This window comes from Lissotriton vulgaris, chromosome 8 (assembly GCF_964263255.1).
Source record: "Lissotriton vulgaris chromosome 8, aLisVul1.2, whole genome shotgun sequence".
In the NCBI taxonomy this organism is placed as follows: domain Eukaryota; kingdom Metazoa; phylum Chordata; class Amphibia; order Caudata; family Salamandridae; genus Lissotriton; species Lissotriton vulgaris.
The window spans coordinates 571,893,303-571,910,420 of NC_141696.1; the positions used below are offsets into that span (position 1 = coordinate 571,893,303).

General features: G+C 45.4%; 1 protein-coding gene across 18 annotated transcripts in view; it reads left to right on the plus strand.

Moving 5' to 3' along the window:
- MCF2L (MCF.2 cell line derived transforming sequence like) overlaps positions 1 to 17,118 on the plus strand; it is a 1,277,242-nt gene that overhangs the window by 1,041,003 nt on the left and 219,121 nt on the right. For all 18 annotated transcript variants that reach the window (XM_086934397.1, XM_086934395.1, XM_086934398.1 and 15 more), the window contains 3 exons: positions 2,568 to 2,684; positions 3,172 to 3,321; positions 3,697 to 3,821. In XM_086934397.1, the coding sequence (XP_086790523.1) occupies positions 2,568 to 2,684; positions 3,172 to 3,321; positions 3,697 to 3,821 (392 nt within the window). The remainder of the gene's footprint in view (positions 1 to 2,567; positions 2,685 to 3,171; positions 3,322 to 3,696; positions 3,822 to 17,118) is intronic.

Genomic DNA, 17,118 nt, shown 5'->3' on the forward strand with positions numbered 1-17,118 from the left:
ACAACACATGTCTGTTCACACAGCCTGGGTAAGGTGGTGTAATCACCCCTTACTTAGATATAGTATACCTATATCTACCTTTTACATATAGACACATATACACCTATAAGCCACTCCTATGGTAGGCCTCGACAATCCTGGAGGCAGAGTGCTTGGTTTTATGTGAGAGGGTGCGCTGGCATGATCTGAGCCCCTCTGCAGCTTTCAAAACCATCTCCTTACAGCTGTTCTATGATATAGCCATACCATATACTCTTAAGTGCATTGTAATCCTCGCGGTTAATGCTAACTTTGGTTTGGCTTTATCAAAACATGTTGTGTAAGGTGTCCCCATCTTTTTTCCTGTTCCATTGGTTGGATTTAGCTTTTAACTTATCCCAGGTTAAAGCCTCGCTCTTACAATGAGACGTCAGGGCCTAGCTACAATTTTTGCAGGAGGTGCAGTGGCAATGCTGTGTTTTACTAGCCAAAAGCAGTCAAAGGGGCCCATGAATTCCTTGCCACGTTACTGTGAGACACCAGGCACTGATCACAGGTACTTAGTATACCTTATGAAAACTATATACTGAAGATTCCTTACCAGAAATTACTACATAGTAAGTGGGACCCTGTAGTCCCCCAGGGACCTTTAGAGCTATTCTCGAAGGTGTTGTATCTCTTTAGCCAACCAGTTCAGAGGATCCGTCATATCGGTCACTAGTACACAAGTCTTATCTTTGTGATGTTCCCCCGTAGGAGAATCTCGACTCGGGTATGAGTTTGCAATCCTTGCATTTTCAGAGTTCACTTCGTGTTTCTCAACGTCCCTTGACTCAGCACCTGCAAAGGTGCTCCCTGCTCCCTCATTCATCGCCTCTGCCACGACTCTGCAGATGGGCATATAATTCACAGTGAGAAAAAAAGGAATGTGGAGAAATTTACTTTATTTCAAAAAAACAAAAAACAAGGAGAGACTGCAAAACTACCAATGGGAATAATTGCTGTTTTAAAGAACAGTTTCTTTGGTGTAACATGTATTTGAATGGGAAACGTGACAAAACAGTTTCAAGGCACAGAAGAAATCAATAATTCATTTCTCTTTCAGTTACATTTAAATAAATAAGGGCTTCTTTTCATGTTGCTGACAAATGCCCTTCCCTAGTCCAGCTTTTGAATGCATTATTGATTTCTGTTCAAGATTTCACATCTCTGATACACTTTTAATATCGGAATGCAGCAATCAACACCTTAAAGGTGACCAGTTTAGTTTTGCAAAGTACCTGCCCCTACTTTGCCCATGTGACTCAGGTGTAAGTAACGTTTGAACCATTTAAGCTAGAAGCAAAATATTGATGTTAAAATCTATGGAGTTTGTAAAAAATATGTAAAGTGTGGCAAATCCACACCTACATCCACACCCTCACTTAGATACTTCAGTGGACCCCGTATACCAGGAAAAAGGCGTTCTGGAGAAAGGAAGGGTTATACAGATGAAATTGATAAAAAAAACTCCATGATCCCTGAACAGTATCTAATAAGATGCTATTACACCTTGAACAGTTCATGGTGATATTGTGACTTCTCCTCCATTCTTGTAATTATTAAAGGCTTTTCATTAAGGCATGTGACATGGGTTGGCCTGAAGCACGAACACAAAAAGGTCACAGAAATCCGGGTAAGAAAAAGCACGAATTCAGGACTTCCTTAACTACGCTAAGTAAAGAAAATCGGTAGGAATTTCTCTTGCCTTCAAGTGGCAAAGGCTTTCCTTCTCATGGAAGGAATACTGAGCATTTGTCTCTGGAACACAAAAATGTGCCTATTATCTGTGCCAATATGCTGCACTGGTCCATCACTTTATGAACTTGCAAGGGCGGTTTACCATTATTTAGTTTCCTCCGATATGGTTTCTCAGTTTTCGTTTTCCACTGATTCACACACCTCAATGGATCTCATGTGATAAATAATTCTCGTATTACTGCACCATTGCCTTCAGGGCTCCTCCTCGACTGATTTAGAGATACAGTATTGCATGTGCTTCCCACCTCATAGTTCTCCTTCACCAAGCTAGTGACTTACTCAGTGGAGACTGTAGAATGCAATTATGCTTCAGAACCATGACTAAAGAGCAGTGTATTGGTAACCCCCTATTGTGGATGATGCCTTTTGTGTTGTGGTCTTTCTCTTCCACAGCCATTCAGTGAAACAACGTGTCTGGGAGTCTCTGTGCCAGTCATTTGGGCACACTGGTTCTCTGACTTGCCTGGAATGGAAGATGAGTGTAAAAACGGCCCCAGCCGCTTCCTGTACTCCTTGCTGGTGTAAGGTTACCAAATGACTCCATGTCAAAAGGAACACTATTTTCTTTAATAGCAAATGCATTCTGGTAGCTGTTGTCTTGCTTCATTTCAGCGGAACCACATCAGCCAACACACAAAAACAATGGTATAAAATGAAATCTCTAGATTGGAAACATCTGACATTGTTGGTGTCATCCCTGTGCTTGCGGTACACCCTTATGAGAAACTCTTGTGAGAGAAGCAGAGACCAAGCGGTATCATTTAATTCAGCCTGATTTGTTTTTGCAGATCATAATGCTGAGCTCAGCAACAGAACTACAAAGTTACATCGAGAAAACCCAATTGACCCAAGATCTCGGGGGCACTCTGGATTACAGCCACCCGCGCTGGCTGTCCCATCGAACGGTACGTGGTCTCCTTCACAGTAACCATAAGTGTGCTCTAGCCTGATTATAATTCACGCAGATGCAGTTCTCTCAGCTGGAATGACGAGTTTGTCTCTGTGGACCCAAGTCTTGCAAGGAACGAAGCAAAAGCAATTACTTGAGGCGTGGTATATATTCGGCATATAGGCAGGGGATCTGTGTGGTAAACTGAGTTTTGTTAACAGGCAGACAGAGGAAAGAAATTCCAGTAGGGAGTGCCTCTTTATTTATTACGTTGTATATCCACCCTGACCAATGGAAGAATTGATCAATGGGAGGAAACATGTAGACAAGAATGTTGTATTGACTGTTGCCAAATAGCAAATGCATTTGTACACATCTTCTGAGAATAGAATCTTCCCCCATCTAACCTTTCTGGATGAGCTTCTGCACTGTTTACCTACTGTATATTTGGTTGCTTGTGCAATTATCATACTGAGCCATTTTTGTGTCTGTGTATTTGAAAGGCAATCGAAACCTTTGCTCTGATGGTGAAGCAAACTGCTCAAATGCTGCAGTCCTTTGGGACAGAACTGGCTGAAACTGAACTGCCAAATGACGTGCAATCAACCAGCTCGCTTCTCGCAGTGCACACTGACAAGAAAGACGGCATGAAGGTATTTGCACGTGGATGGCGGTGCGCTTGGTGTGTACTTATCCCACAAAAATAGCCTGTCCTTTATACACTCCCCGAGTTCCCTCTAATTACTGTAAGTCACACATGGCTTTAAAATTTAGGTAGTACCTCTAGATAGCAGTTGGTATTTAAGCCATACCTATTCCCTGGCCTAGGCGAAAAGAGAAACGCCCACAGTTTCTGAAGGTATGATAATTACACTGGAGGGGGTAAGTTTTGCTCCGATGTGTACATTACTTGAGGGTGGGCTTGTGGCTGTTTTAACCTCACTTACCACGTTGGCAGTGCTTGTACTGCACAGGGATAAAACATAGGAAAGTTGTCATCTGTGCTAAATGGACTTTTCTTCCCGCAGGAGGATCTGAGGATAGCCTTAAAGCAGGGACATGCAATTCTGGAATGCATCAGGGAGCCGGTTATCAAAAATCCTGAGTACCAGCTGAACCAGGATCAGCGTGACAATCAGACTACTGTGGAAAGGTGAGGTGACAGAGAGTGGATGAGCGCACTGACCCCAGCCCCGCCAGGAATATCCTTACCAGTATAAACCCATTCGGAAAATGAACTGAGTGTCTGGATAGGATGTATGTTGGTATTTGTTTTTTCAAAACATGCTCATTGCAACAGGACTTTGAAATTGAAAAACGGGGTCAGTATAAGCTGTGTTAGAGAAATAGTCTTCGAAAATCGTAGTATTTATTTTTTTCCTGCGTAGGGATGATTTTCAGTGTTTCCCTGAAAGGTAGTACAGAGTTGCAGATTCCACATTGTGTCCAGACAATCAGTTTTGTGGATTTTAAGTTTGTCAATAAAAAGATATAACGCCCATTGGTTACTACATTCATAGTTGGATAACCTAATATTTTTTTTCTGTAATGATTTATAATGGCTTCTACTGCTCTACTCCAATAACTGCACTTTTGGATTTCCAGAAGCAATGAACCGATTTAATTATTTCCAAGTCAGTCATAGTCTTAGTTAATTAAACATTAAGAGGCTTATCAGAAGTGAAAAAGCCATTGCACGAGGATGCAAAATGTTATATTAGACACAAAATAGGCCTGCATAGGGGGGAGCTCTTGTTTTCTGTATTAGATAAATACATTCTCTCCCTAGTTGCCATTAAACCCCCTTCTTAGCCTCTGTGAGTGATGTCACAGAATGATTGTGTGCATGAGGCATCAGTTAGAGAACTGGCTGAGCAGCAGGAGGCTGCTCCTGGTGGGACATTGATATGGCATTTACATGATATCTGTAACCTGGAACAGAGACTATTATCTCCAATTAAACATCATCATAAAACCTATGCTACCTGCCTACAGAGGGTCATTCTTTGATGGCAACCGGAGGCCGCTCTCCCCACTCAAACAATGCCTCAATTAAGCATTGGTCCATTTTCTCTAATTTTATTTATTTAGGACTGGCACATGCAATTGCGGCCGTCTACACCACCATATGTAAACGATGTGCCTCTATGAGTTTTTGCTATGGTATAATCTTCTGTTTGTACCTAGCTTTGCTTCTCTGTCTTTAAGCTTTTGGGTGTGCGCTTGATGCTAGATTCTCATACCTGGTTTCGAAATCTGCAGTTTGCAATAACCAAACATGCTACTGAGCATCACTGGAGACAGCTCTGTTGCTTTACTAATATTCATCTAGATGGTTCCATCTTATTCTAAGTAGTATTAGCTAGATGGTCCTTGCGATGAAAAGCAAGTAGAATTAATGTCATGCTTTTAACGATTGCCTCAATTTGAAAGGAACATATTACTGTAATCGGGGCAGGGGGGCTGGGAACACTGACTTTGGTTGGAACAGGTGCCGCAACAGGAAGAGGCTGACCAGAATATCTGATTAGACTTGGCTTTATTTTCAAAGTTCGTTTTGTACGAAAAATTAAGTCTCTCTTTCGCGAACTCCCGTTTATCCGTGGTGAGGCCGTCTTTTTCCAGGGTTCTGGGCACACGTCGTCCTCTCGGAATCGCCTTCCCCGGTGTAGCGATGGTAGAGCCAGGGGGAAAGAAGACGGACAAAAAGGGAGGCCGTTAGTCGCAAGTCTGATAGCAATCCTCACCCAAGGGGAACCCAGTGGTAGTGACGGGACACCGTGTGGACGTGCAGTCGTACAGGCACTCTCGTGATTTGTGCTTCAAAGAGTACAGGAGTGAGGTAGGGGAGGGAGGTAAGGAAAGGTAGGGAGATGCGGGGAAAACAGGTATCGGGAAAAACAAAAGGAAAAGCATGAACGGTGTGACTTTACACTATACACTTGGGGCACTCTTTCTCCCCACCCAAGCCGCCCAACGCCGCCGTACCTGGTTAAGCCACACTCCTCCCTCGGGAGTGCGGCACGGCGGAACACCGGGTCGTTGGCCTCCTGGCTCTCTTCCACTCTCCGGGAATCCGGTTCCTCCGTCTTCTTCGGGTCCCTTCGTAGCGTTCTCCTCGCCTTCTCCTCTCGAGCCATTGGTGACGTCACACGCTGCGTAGAGGGCTTCCCCCATTTTCAACCATCCAGCGTCCACGTCAGAGGCGGGCGTGGTTTCGTCGTACACCCAGTTAAAGGAACCAGCGGATGTTTCCTCATACGACTCCTGTCGTGTGTTCCAGTCATCCCTCGGTGTTTCCCACTGTAGGGCAGAAGGGTAGGCATCATCAGGGGTCCACCAGTCTTCCCGGCCACCCGTCCCTACCCTGTTACACTCCTCCCCCCTTGGATTCTCCCGGTCGGGGAGAATGGGTGCCCTCGACAGATAATCAGAGTTGCTATTTTCGGTTCCTTTTTTGTGTACTATCCGAAATGCAAAGGGCTGAAGAAATAGAAACCAACTGAGTACTCTGGAATTCTGAGTCATGTTTCTCTGCATCCATTTCAGGGGAGCGTGGTCTGAATACAGAATGAACGGTTTACCTTCGAGATAATATCTCAACTTGTCCACAGCCCAGCGGTTCGCCAAGCATTCCTTCTCAACTGTAGGGTATTTACATTCCCTTTGGTGGAGTTTGCGACTGATAAAGAGGATGGGGTGTTCCAGCCCATCCTCTCCCGATTGGGACAAAACGGCTCCAATCCCAGTGTCCGAGGCATCTGTCGCTAGTGAGAACGGTTTTTCGAAGTCTGGAGGTATCAGCACTGGGCTTGTGGTGATTGCTTTTTTCAGGTCTTCGAAGGCCTTGTGGGCCTCTGGGGAAGGGTGTTTCCCTATACTATTTTTGTTGTTATTTTTAAGGAGATCTGTCAAGGGAGCGTCAATGTCCGCAAAATTCATGATGAACCTCCTGTAATACCCTATTAAACCTAGGAATGCCCGAAGCTCTTTCTTGGAGGTCGGAAAGGGGGTGCTAGTGATGGCTCTTATTTTCTCTTCCTGAGGGGCAATAACCCCCTCCCCTAGCATGAATCCCAGATATTTCACCTTGGGAAAGGCCGCCCTTGAGTTTTCCGAGTTTACGTGTAGGCCTGCATGCTGTAACGCCTCCAAAATGAGGTCTATATGTTCAAGGTGGTTCTTCCAGGTTTTGCTGAAGATGACAATGTCATCTAAGTACACTGAGCTGTATGCTGTGTGAGGGGCTAAGACGGTGTTCATTAGTCTCTGGAATGTAGCAGGGGCTCCGTGGAGCCCGAATGGCAGTACCGTGAACTCAAACAACCCGTCGTCAGTGGCAAACGCTGTTTTGTGCCGGTCTTTTTCACATAGTGGAACTTGCCAGTAGCCTTTAGTCAGGTCTAGAGTTGTAATGTTCCTGGCTTCTCCTATCCTTTCGATTAGCTCGTCTACTCGGGGTATCGGAAATGCATCGAATGATGATATCGCATTTAATGCTCGGAAGTCCATGCAAAACCGGGTGGACCCGTCCGGTTTAGGCACCATCATGATAGGCGAGGCCCAGTTACTCCGTGATGGACAGATAACCCCCAGTTGAAGCATGTCCTTAACCTCTCATTTCACATCAGCTCTCCTGGCAGCGGGTATACGGTAGGCTCTCTGTTTGACTATCTTACCGGGTTCAGTGTCTATGCAATGCTCGGCTAGATGTGTACGACCTGGAATGTCGGAAAACATTGGTGAGAACTTTTGTAGCCGTCGCATGAGTTCTTCCTTTTCAGACACTGTTAACTCGGGGTTGATGGGTAACTTGTCTAGAGTAGTACCTTCGTCACATGTTGGCAACGTTAGGTTAGCTGCTTTGGGTGGAGGCCCTATCCACTTCTTTAACAAATTGATGTGGAAGGTTTGTTGCCGTCCAGGGGTGATTTGTACCCGATAGGTTGTCTTGCCTATGGTCTCCACTACTTTATAGGGTCCCTTCCACTCGCTCCTGAATTTTTGGGTGGACGACGGGAGAAGTACCAAGGTCCAATCCCCCTTATTTAGGGTCCTCCACTTCTTACCCTTATCATATTGGTGTCTCTGTTTCTCTTGGGATTTCTCCAGATTGGAGTGCGCCAAGTCCCTTAATTTACCCAGCCTTGACTTTAGCTGTCTGGTATATTCTAACAGGGATCTTTGTTCAGCCGCCTCCTCTTTCTCCCATGCTTCCTTTGTAATTTCTAGGAGGGATCTAGGCTGACGGCCATACAGTAGTTCAAACGGGGAGTACCCTAAACTACTCTGCACTTGGGCCCTTAACACATAGAGAGCTAGAGGCAACAACTTGTCCCAATCTCTGTTCTCGGCAGTCAACATTTTTTTTAAAGTGGTCTTGAGTGTGCGGTTGTACCGCTCAACCAAGCCGTCCGTTTGGGGGTGGTAAGCCGAGGTACGTATGTGTCTTAGTTCTAATGTTTGACAAACTTCCTTCATCATTTTGGAAACAAAAGGGATTCCCTGGTTTGTGAGTATTTCCCGGGGAAACCCCACCCGTGAAAACAACTCTATTAGTTTGTCGGCCACATTTCTTGTTGTAGGTGCACTGAGGGCAAAGGCTTCTGGAAACCTAGTATTATAGTCGACAACGACTAGGGCATAGGTGTGTCCCCTGGCTGTACGAGGAAGAGGACCGATAAGGTCCATTCCCACCCTCTCGAATGGGTTGCCTATGACGGGCAACGGTTGAAGGGGTACTGAAGGTGGTCTGTTCATGTTCTTTTTCTGGCACACCTCACATTGTCGACAGTACTCTTCTGCTGTTTTATAAATACCAGGCCAGAAGAAGAGTCTGGTGATATTTTGTACGGTCTTCTCGGCTCCACTATGTCCTGCCGTAAGATGCGTGTGTGCATAAAACAAGATTTGGTCTCTAAAATCTTTTGGAACCACTAACTGTGGAGGATCGCTTGCCTTCCCTTCCCTGTACAAGAGGTCGTTGATGATTCTGAACCTAGGGTACCCTTGGGTCGGTGTCGTTTCAGCTATATGAGCTGCCTCCCATGCATTCTGAAGGGTTGTATCGTTTATCTGGGCAAACTTGAAACCCCTATCTATCTCCCACGGGTCGGTGGTTAGGTAGGCTGAGGGAGGTTGTTCTATTTCCTTCCGGAAAAGACTCAAGAAATCCGGGTTATCTACGCCTAGGATCAGATCCTCAGGTAAAGATTCCACCACTCCTACCTTTACTTCACAAGGTGCTCCCCCCAGGGGCCTAAGGGTCAGGTGAGCCACAGGGTAAGGTTTCACGTCTCCGTGTACACATCTGATGTGTACCACTAAGTTGGGGCCAAGCTGGGAGGGTAAGACTAGCTGTTTCTTTATTACTGACTGTTTGCAGCCAGAGTCTAAGAGGGCTTTCACACATTTGCTGTTCACTAGTACCCTTACATAGAAAGATGGACCCATCTCCGCTGTGTACATCACGGCCTTTGGAATATATCCAACCTCCATTGGTTCTTCAGTTGGTCTTTTCCGAGGACACATTCTGGCGATGTGTCCCCAGTCCCCGCATTCGAAACATTGCGGACCTCTTATATTAGGCAGTTCAGGGCGGATGGGGCGGGGTTTTATCGCCTTTGGGGCCGGCTTCAGTTTCTGGTCCTGCTTCGCCACTCCTGGGGTTCCTTTAGGACCTTTGTCCGTTTCCCAAGGGAATGTACGAGGCATTGCCCTGTTGTAATTCGAAGCCATCTCAATAGCCTGTTCAGCATTAAGGCCTGAATGTTGTCTAAGCCACCGCTGAGTGCCGTACAGTAAGGCCTCCATAAACTGTTCTAGATAAATACTGGTCATAATTTCCTCTTTGCTCCTACTCTCTGGTTTTAACCATTTATCCCCGGCCATCTTCAGTCGCAGGTATAATGTCTTTGGGTGTTCCCCAGCGACCCCCTTTTCTTTTCGAAATCTCAGTCTATAGGCTTCTGTGTCTAGGCCTAAGTGGTCCAGGATTACTGATTTAATTGTTGCATATGGTGTTACTCCAGCATGATTAGCCACTTGGTAAGCGGCTTGTGCCTCGCCGGATAACAGGGGCGCTAAAAAGAAGGGCCATTTTTCTTCTGGCCATCCACATGCTCTTGCTGCTCGCTCAAAATTAAGAAGAAAAGCATCGGGATACTCTCCTTGTACATATTTCTGCAGTTGCATTCCCGAGGGATGTGGCCCAAACGCCCATCTCTCCGTGGGAATAGGGACGTTGGCTCCTTGCACTACTTTTTGCAAACCCTCGATTTGGGCTGTAATCGTGTTTTTAAAGAGATTGCGGTCGGCTTCCGCAGTCGACATCTGTTGGCCGATAGCCCACTCCAATTTCTGCTGTCCCTCAATTAACTGCTGCACCACTTGTTCCATAGCTGCGTCTTGTACGGAGGGGAAAGATCCCACTTCTGACACCACTGTAATCGGGGCAGGGGGGCTGGGAACACTGACTTTGGTTGGAACAGGTGCCGCAACAGGAAGAGGCTGACCAGAATATCTGATTAGACTTGGCTTTATTTTCAAAGTTCGTTTTGTACGAAAAGTAAGTCTCTCTTTCGCGAACTCCCGTTTATCCGTGGTGAGGCCGTCTTTTTCCAGGGTTTTGGGCACACGTCGTCCTCTCGGAATCGCCTTCCCCAGTGTAGCGATGGTGGAGCCAGGGGGAAAGAAGACGGACAAAAAGGGAGGCCGTTAGTCGCAAGTCTGATAGCAATCCTCACCCAAGGGGAACCCAGTGGTAGTGACGGGACACCGTGTGGACGTGCAGTCGTACAGGCACTCTCGTGATTTGTGCTTCAAAGAGTACAGGAGTGAGGTAGGGGAGGGAGGTAAGGAAAGGTAGGGAGATGCGGGGAAAACAGGTATCGGGAAAAACAAAAGGAAAAGCACGAACGGTGTGACTTTACACTATACACTTGGGGCACTCTTTCTCCCCACCCAAGCCGCCCAACGCCGCCGTACCTGGTCAAGCCACACTCCTCCCTCGGGAGTGCGGCACGGCAGAACACCGGGTCGTTGGCCTCCTGGCTCTCTTCCACTCTCCGGGAATCCGGTTCCTCCGTCTTCTTCGGGTCCCTTCGTAGCGTTCTCCTCGCCTTCTCCTCTCGAGCCATTGGTGACGTCACACGCTGCGTAGAGAGCTTCCCCCGTTTTCAACCATCCAGCGTCCACGTCAGAGGCGGGCGTGGTTTTGTCGTACACCCAGTTAAAGGAACCAGCCGATGTTTCCTCATACGACTCCTGTCATGTGTTCCAGTCATCCCTCGGTGTTTCCGACTGTAGGGCAGAAGGGTAGGCATCATCAGGGGTCCACCAGTCTTCCCGGCCACCCGTCCCGACCCCGTTACAATTACCCACTGGAACTCGTGCATCTGTTCTACTTTCATGGGGATATGTTTTTCACCAATGATAGTGATAAGGAACATGGGATCAGAATACATTTCAAATAGTTTCTGCATGTACATTATTTGGAAAAACATACTTCAGTAATAATGCTTCTGAGGGCATGCCACCTAAATCCATTAAATTACTTCCTCATATGCATAACTGTGCTGTAAAAGTATTGTTAAAATGCTCCTGACTGGACCATATGATGCCTGCTCTGCATTCTCTGCATTGGTTAGCATATGAGGGTGCAGTAAGTTTCATAGAGCTGAGTATGTCCTCTTTGCTTGTACTGGTGTAGGCCATCATTCCGTCCAAAAGGTTGCCCCCTACCAGCCACTACAGTCTTTGCATTAGGACCCTCCTTTAGGCATCTCTTTAATGCAAGTCACATTTGGGGGCTTGGCTATTGCCCTGCCAGCTGTCCTGCTGTGGAATACCTTGTTCGAGACTATCTGACTTCTGTGTAATCTCTTTGAATTCAGAAAGGTCACAAAGACATGGAAGTGTTTCTTATCTCAGGGGGTGAATCCCTCCCTTTCTTTTATTATGGCATGTTCTGAATGATTACTGTTTTAAAATGTATGCAAACTGTAATATGCTGTTCTCTGGTGCACAAAACCTCAGGCACGGATGCAGCGTACAAGTTCATAAAACCTATTTAAGTATTTGAGTTTTCAAAAGACCCACCATCATAGAGAAACCTTTCCTGAAAAGTGGAATCACATACTCTCTCAAAGCTGCATTCAGATACCACTTTAACTGGAAGGTGTTTGTTGTAGCAGCAAATATAATCCACGAAGAGTCAGGTAAGGTTGCTAGAGTAATTTATTTCATAAGGAGAAATCCAGTCGATGAGGCTATCCCCTAACGACCTCCATCCCTGCAGCTGCGCGTGCCAGCATATAACAGTTTTCTGGCACTCAAACAGTGACGTTTTATCTTGATAATGATGATGGACAAGGAACATCCTTAATTAGCCGTAATGATGATCAGATTACAAATTTTTAAAAATGGGATTGCGCGCAAATATTTAAACTAACCTTGATCTTTTAATTCAGGTCCTGCTCTTGCTTCAGGCAAAACAACTCATGCAGAATTGCCCGTGACATTGATGCGATGCTGACATTTAAATGATTAGATTCCTAAGTTAACCCATGTTTTATTGGTAACAAACCTCTTAGAAGGCTGCAGAAAATTCACAGATTCCTTGATATTCTGAAGGTTTAGAAGGAGAAGCACAGTATGACCCTATCCTTCGCTATCATGGCCATTGAGTCCCATTCTTGATCAATTTTGATAATCCTATTGTTAGGAGTTGTCTGATTTTCTTATTTATATATGGTCTTAAAGGTTTTGTCTTACACCAACATGCTATCCTTTGGATGTTTGGAACTCTTACCATGTATATTTGACACAGTGGTGGTTGGTAGTATTTGGGTGTGTTATATGGTAACATACGAGGCTTAGATGTTTGTCCGTGTTCTTAACCGGGACAAACTACTAAATTGTATAAATATTCCGACAGAAGGTCCATTTGTGGAAGTAGCCGTTGGTACATTTTAAACAGTGGATGAACAAAGCATCTTGTTGATTTAGAGGGCTGAAACCAGAGTCCTATAACTAACTTACCTGTCCAGTTTTTATCAGATTGTGAGAGGGTGAGCTCCTTCATAAACATCATGATCTGTACAGGTTGGTACTGCTTACCGCAGTGTGATTTCAGAGAAAGAAATAAGGACAGCCTGGCTCCAAATACCTAGGTTTGTAACATTTGTGGACAGTATTTGAATTGCTCTCAAGAGTTGAGACCAGTCATGATGAATCAGGGTACTTCTTGTTTCACCCACGAATAGATTTCTAATTTTGTAATCCCTAATGAAAGAAGGGGGCCTCTAAAAACCAGATGATTGTAAGGTAGTTTGGACCATTCCACTGTCTCAGATGTATTCACGGGCATTGGTATAGGTCTGGAATATGTGCCAGGGTGCATTTTAGCTACAATAGTGTGAATAATGTAGATTTTCCTAGTAGTTATGACGGAAAGTCTTAATTTTATTAAAGACACGGAGGCGAGTATTATGCTTTCTTATCTTGCTTTAATAACAATAGCAGCCAAGATAAGTAATAAACTACAGTTCCCAGAGGGACAAGCGAAACAACTGGCCAATGGGAACACAATAAAACAAAACCTTATATCCAATCAGAGCGTATCAGCATGGAGAACGTCACCACTGACTGCGAACCTTCCTCTTTTCGCTGGCGAGCAGCTCAGATAAAGTCAGTAAACAGAGGAACAATCGCCAAAGCAATAGAAATAGAAAGTCTAGGAACACAATTCTTGACCCAAATTCAATCATGATAGTTGAACCGCAGGAATCTCTGTAGAAGACTCCAAACAGGAAGGAGAGGTGACCTGATGAGGTTGAGGACACACTTGTCGGTGAGTAGATTCATCACAAAGATGCAGGCGGCAACGCTGGAGTCGCTGAAGGGAGGTAGAACACAGATTAGAAGTGTAGAGGTGGGATAATACTCGCCTCCGTGTCTTTGATAAAATTAAGACTTTCCGTCATAACTACTAGGAAAATCTACATTTTATGTCCAGATCGGAGGCTCCTATTATGCTTGTTTAAAGCATATCAACCACCAAAGAAGCCACAGTATCAACAGGTGTGCAAATAAAACATACGAAAAATATTATCATTAGTTCAATCTGCTGATCTCAGTATGTCCTCCAAACGGGAGCTAGCCCAAAAGGCTTTGGAAGCCATGGCTCCCCTAGTGGAATGGGCTCAAAAAACGGAAACGTTGATGCCCGCAAGACACATAACTCATGGAACCCAACGGGCCATAGTAGCGGAAGAAACAGGAAGGTGGGGCTTACAAAAAGAAATGAGGTTCTAGGAGTGAGAGGGCGCTCTGAGATCAGAAGGTCTTTGTTCATACACTTTGAGACATTGACCTACACATAATTCAGGATGGGAAGGGAAATAAGGGTAAAAAACAGAGTTCAAATTGTCTTTGTTCGTTTATTAATTTGAAAAAAAAACACCTGTAGGAGAAAACTGACAAGAAGAAATATCCAATGCCTTAACATCTGAGACAAGTTTGATAGAAACAAGACACAGTAACATGGTAAGTTTAGCAGACAACATTTTCAGTGAAAGAGCAGAATTATCTGGCCAATCAGAAAATAACTTGAGTACCACATTAACATCCCATAAACTTGAATACTTAGCCAACGGAGGTTTGGGAAATCAAACTCCTCTCAGAAGGCGGCAGATTAAAGGGTGAACACGCACTGGCTTGCCGTCAATTGGGGAATGATTAAGAGAAATGGCAGATCTATACAAATTGACTGTTCTTTAAGACTTACCTGTACTGGCTTCAGAAGCCAAGAAATTGACCACAAAATTTAGAGGGGCTCAAAGGGATCGATATGTCTTTTCAGACACCAGCTTGCCCATAAAGACCAAGCGGATTTGTAATCCTTGGAGGTCCCAGGGGCCCAGGCTTTGTTGATAAAGAGAGAAGCTTCTTGTGAAATGAGGAGTTCAGAAGGGACAGGCCGGAAACTTTCCAAGCCGTCAGCACCAACGAGTTGTCCAGGATGAGACTGTGTGGGAGACCTAAGGGGTTCCGAAGCAAGTCTTTGCGGACAGGGAGGAGAACTTGGGAATCCATTGCCATCTCCAGAAGGGAAGGAAACCAAATCTGAGACTGCCAGAGAGGAACCACTATGACCAAGGTTGGTTATTTGACGATGTACTTGGAAAAGTACTCTGTTGATCATGAGGAAAGGAGGAAAGGCATAGTTGAGGTGAAGGGACCAATCCTGAAGAAAAGCATCCGTAGCTAGTGCCGAAGGATCCGGGTGCCAACTGAAGAACCGAGGTAATTGGGTGTTGAGGCGAGAAGCAAAGAGATCGATATAAAAAGGGCCCCATTTTTGAGAAAGAGATTGGAAGACGGATGGAAGAAGCTTCCAATCGCTGGAGTCCCGAAGGTAGCAAGAGTGCCAATCTGCTATAGAATTGAGATTTCCTGGAAGATACTCCGCTGTCAGCGATAGTTTGTTTGACAGGCAATACTCCCAAAGTCTCTTTGCAAGATCCGCCAGGGGCCTGGATTTGGTGCCACCTTGATGGTTGATGTAAGGCTTTGGATTGCAAAGGAGCCTGCAAGCATCTCTAAACAATTGATGTGCAATTTCGACTCCTCTCGAGACCATGTACCGCCAGTCAGGATTGGTCCACAACGGGCGCCCCAACCCGACAGGCTTGCATCTGATTCTAACACAAGTTCTGGGGCCGAAGCGAAGATAGTTCGCCCGTTCCAAGCATCTAAATGGTCGAAAGTTCGACGCGAGATTCCTGATCCAAAGCGATAAGATCAGCGTAGGCCAACCCTTGTCGAAGATGTCTGATTTTTAGACGTTGAAGGGCCGGATAATGGAGGGGACCTGGAAAGATGGCTTGAATGGAGGCGGAGAGAAGGCCGACGATTCTTGCAAGAGAGCCTGATCAACCTTTACTCACATTTTCTCAAAGTTGGCAAAGACCCACGCAAGGGGATGGACAAGACCTGGTCCACCTGACAGGATAAATTGCTTCATGTGGTGGGTCCCTTGGCACGCATATTTGACTTGGCTGAAGCTGCCTGCCTGGAAGGTACTGAGTTGTCTGCAGAAGACATATCTCTGCGGGTCAAGCAAATCTTTTGTCTTTTAGGAAATGCAAATGCTGCAATCAAGCAGGAACGACACAAAATGCTTTTGGTTAAACTTGACCCCAAATTGGCCAATTTGGCTTCACAGGATCATGGTATTAAGGCACATGGTCTCCTCTTTGGTGATTCTCTGGTTAAAGACCTCTGCAGCTTTGTTTCTACCTTCGCCTTTTTGGATAAGGTGCAACAACCCATTAAAAAAGTATTTTCACCTCGAGTTTTTGGACGGGCTGGCAGAGGAAGGGGTTGCTCTACCGGCCGGCCCTATTCCAACCAAGGCTCCAGAGGTTCCTTCAACTCCGGTTCCCAAGACTAAAAACCTCAATGGTACCCACAGAGAGGCCGTGGATTCAGAGGTCGAGGTCAAAAGAATTTCCGCAACAACAACCAACAAGGTAGGTCCTTCTCTATCTCCCCGGTAGGAGGTAGTTTAAAGCTTTTTCTGCAAAAGTGGTGGTCTCTCACTCCAGATCTTTGGGTCCTCAATACAGTTCAAGGTTATCTTATAGAGCTTTATGCTCTGCCTTCCCAAACTGAGTTCCCTCCTCCTCTGACGTTCTCCACGGAAATGTCTCAGCTCATTTCCCTGGAGGTCCAAAGCCTCCTCCAAAACAAGCAATTCAAATAGCCCCATTAGATCCTACAGGGTTTCTCAGTTCTATTTTCCTAGTGCAGAAAAAGAAAAAAAAGATGAGTCCAGTTTTAAATCTAAAATGGTTCAATCAATCAATTTGTGGTGTATCGCCACTTCAAAATGGAGACTATCATTCATTTACGAAATACCCTCCGACCAAATGATTGGATGATCAGATTAGACCTGCAGGACGCTTACCTCACCATTCCGATTCATCCTTCTCATACCAGGTTTCTTCAATTCCAACGACTAGGCGTAACTTATCGCTTTAGTTCTCTTCCTTTCGGTCTGTCGTCAGCACCATGGTGCTTTTCAAAAGTCATGAAATCAGTGGTGGCTTTCCTACAATCCCTGGGGATCAGGCTTAAAATTTATCTGGTCGACATTCTGATCATGAATACAGACAAACAGCTTCTTCTGTCCGATCTCAGTACTACTCAATCTCTCCTCCATGATCTGGGTTTCCTCCTTAATCACGTCAAGTCCATGCTCCTTCCTTCCCAGCGCATCAAATTCTTGGGCTTTCTTGTGGACTCTTCCACGGCGTCTCTCCTGCTTCCTCAATCAAAGGTCTCAACCATCAAGTCAGAGATTTCTCAAGTTCTTCTGACCTCCCTCATTTCCCTCTTGCAAGAATCGTCGGCCTTCTCTCCGCCTCCATTCAAGCCATCTTTCC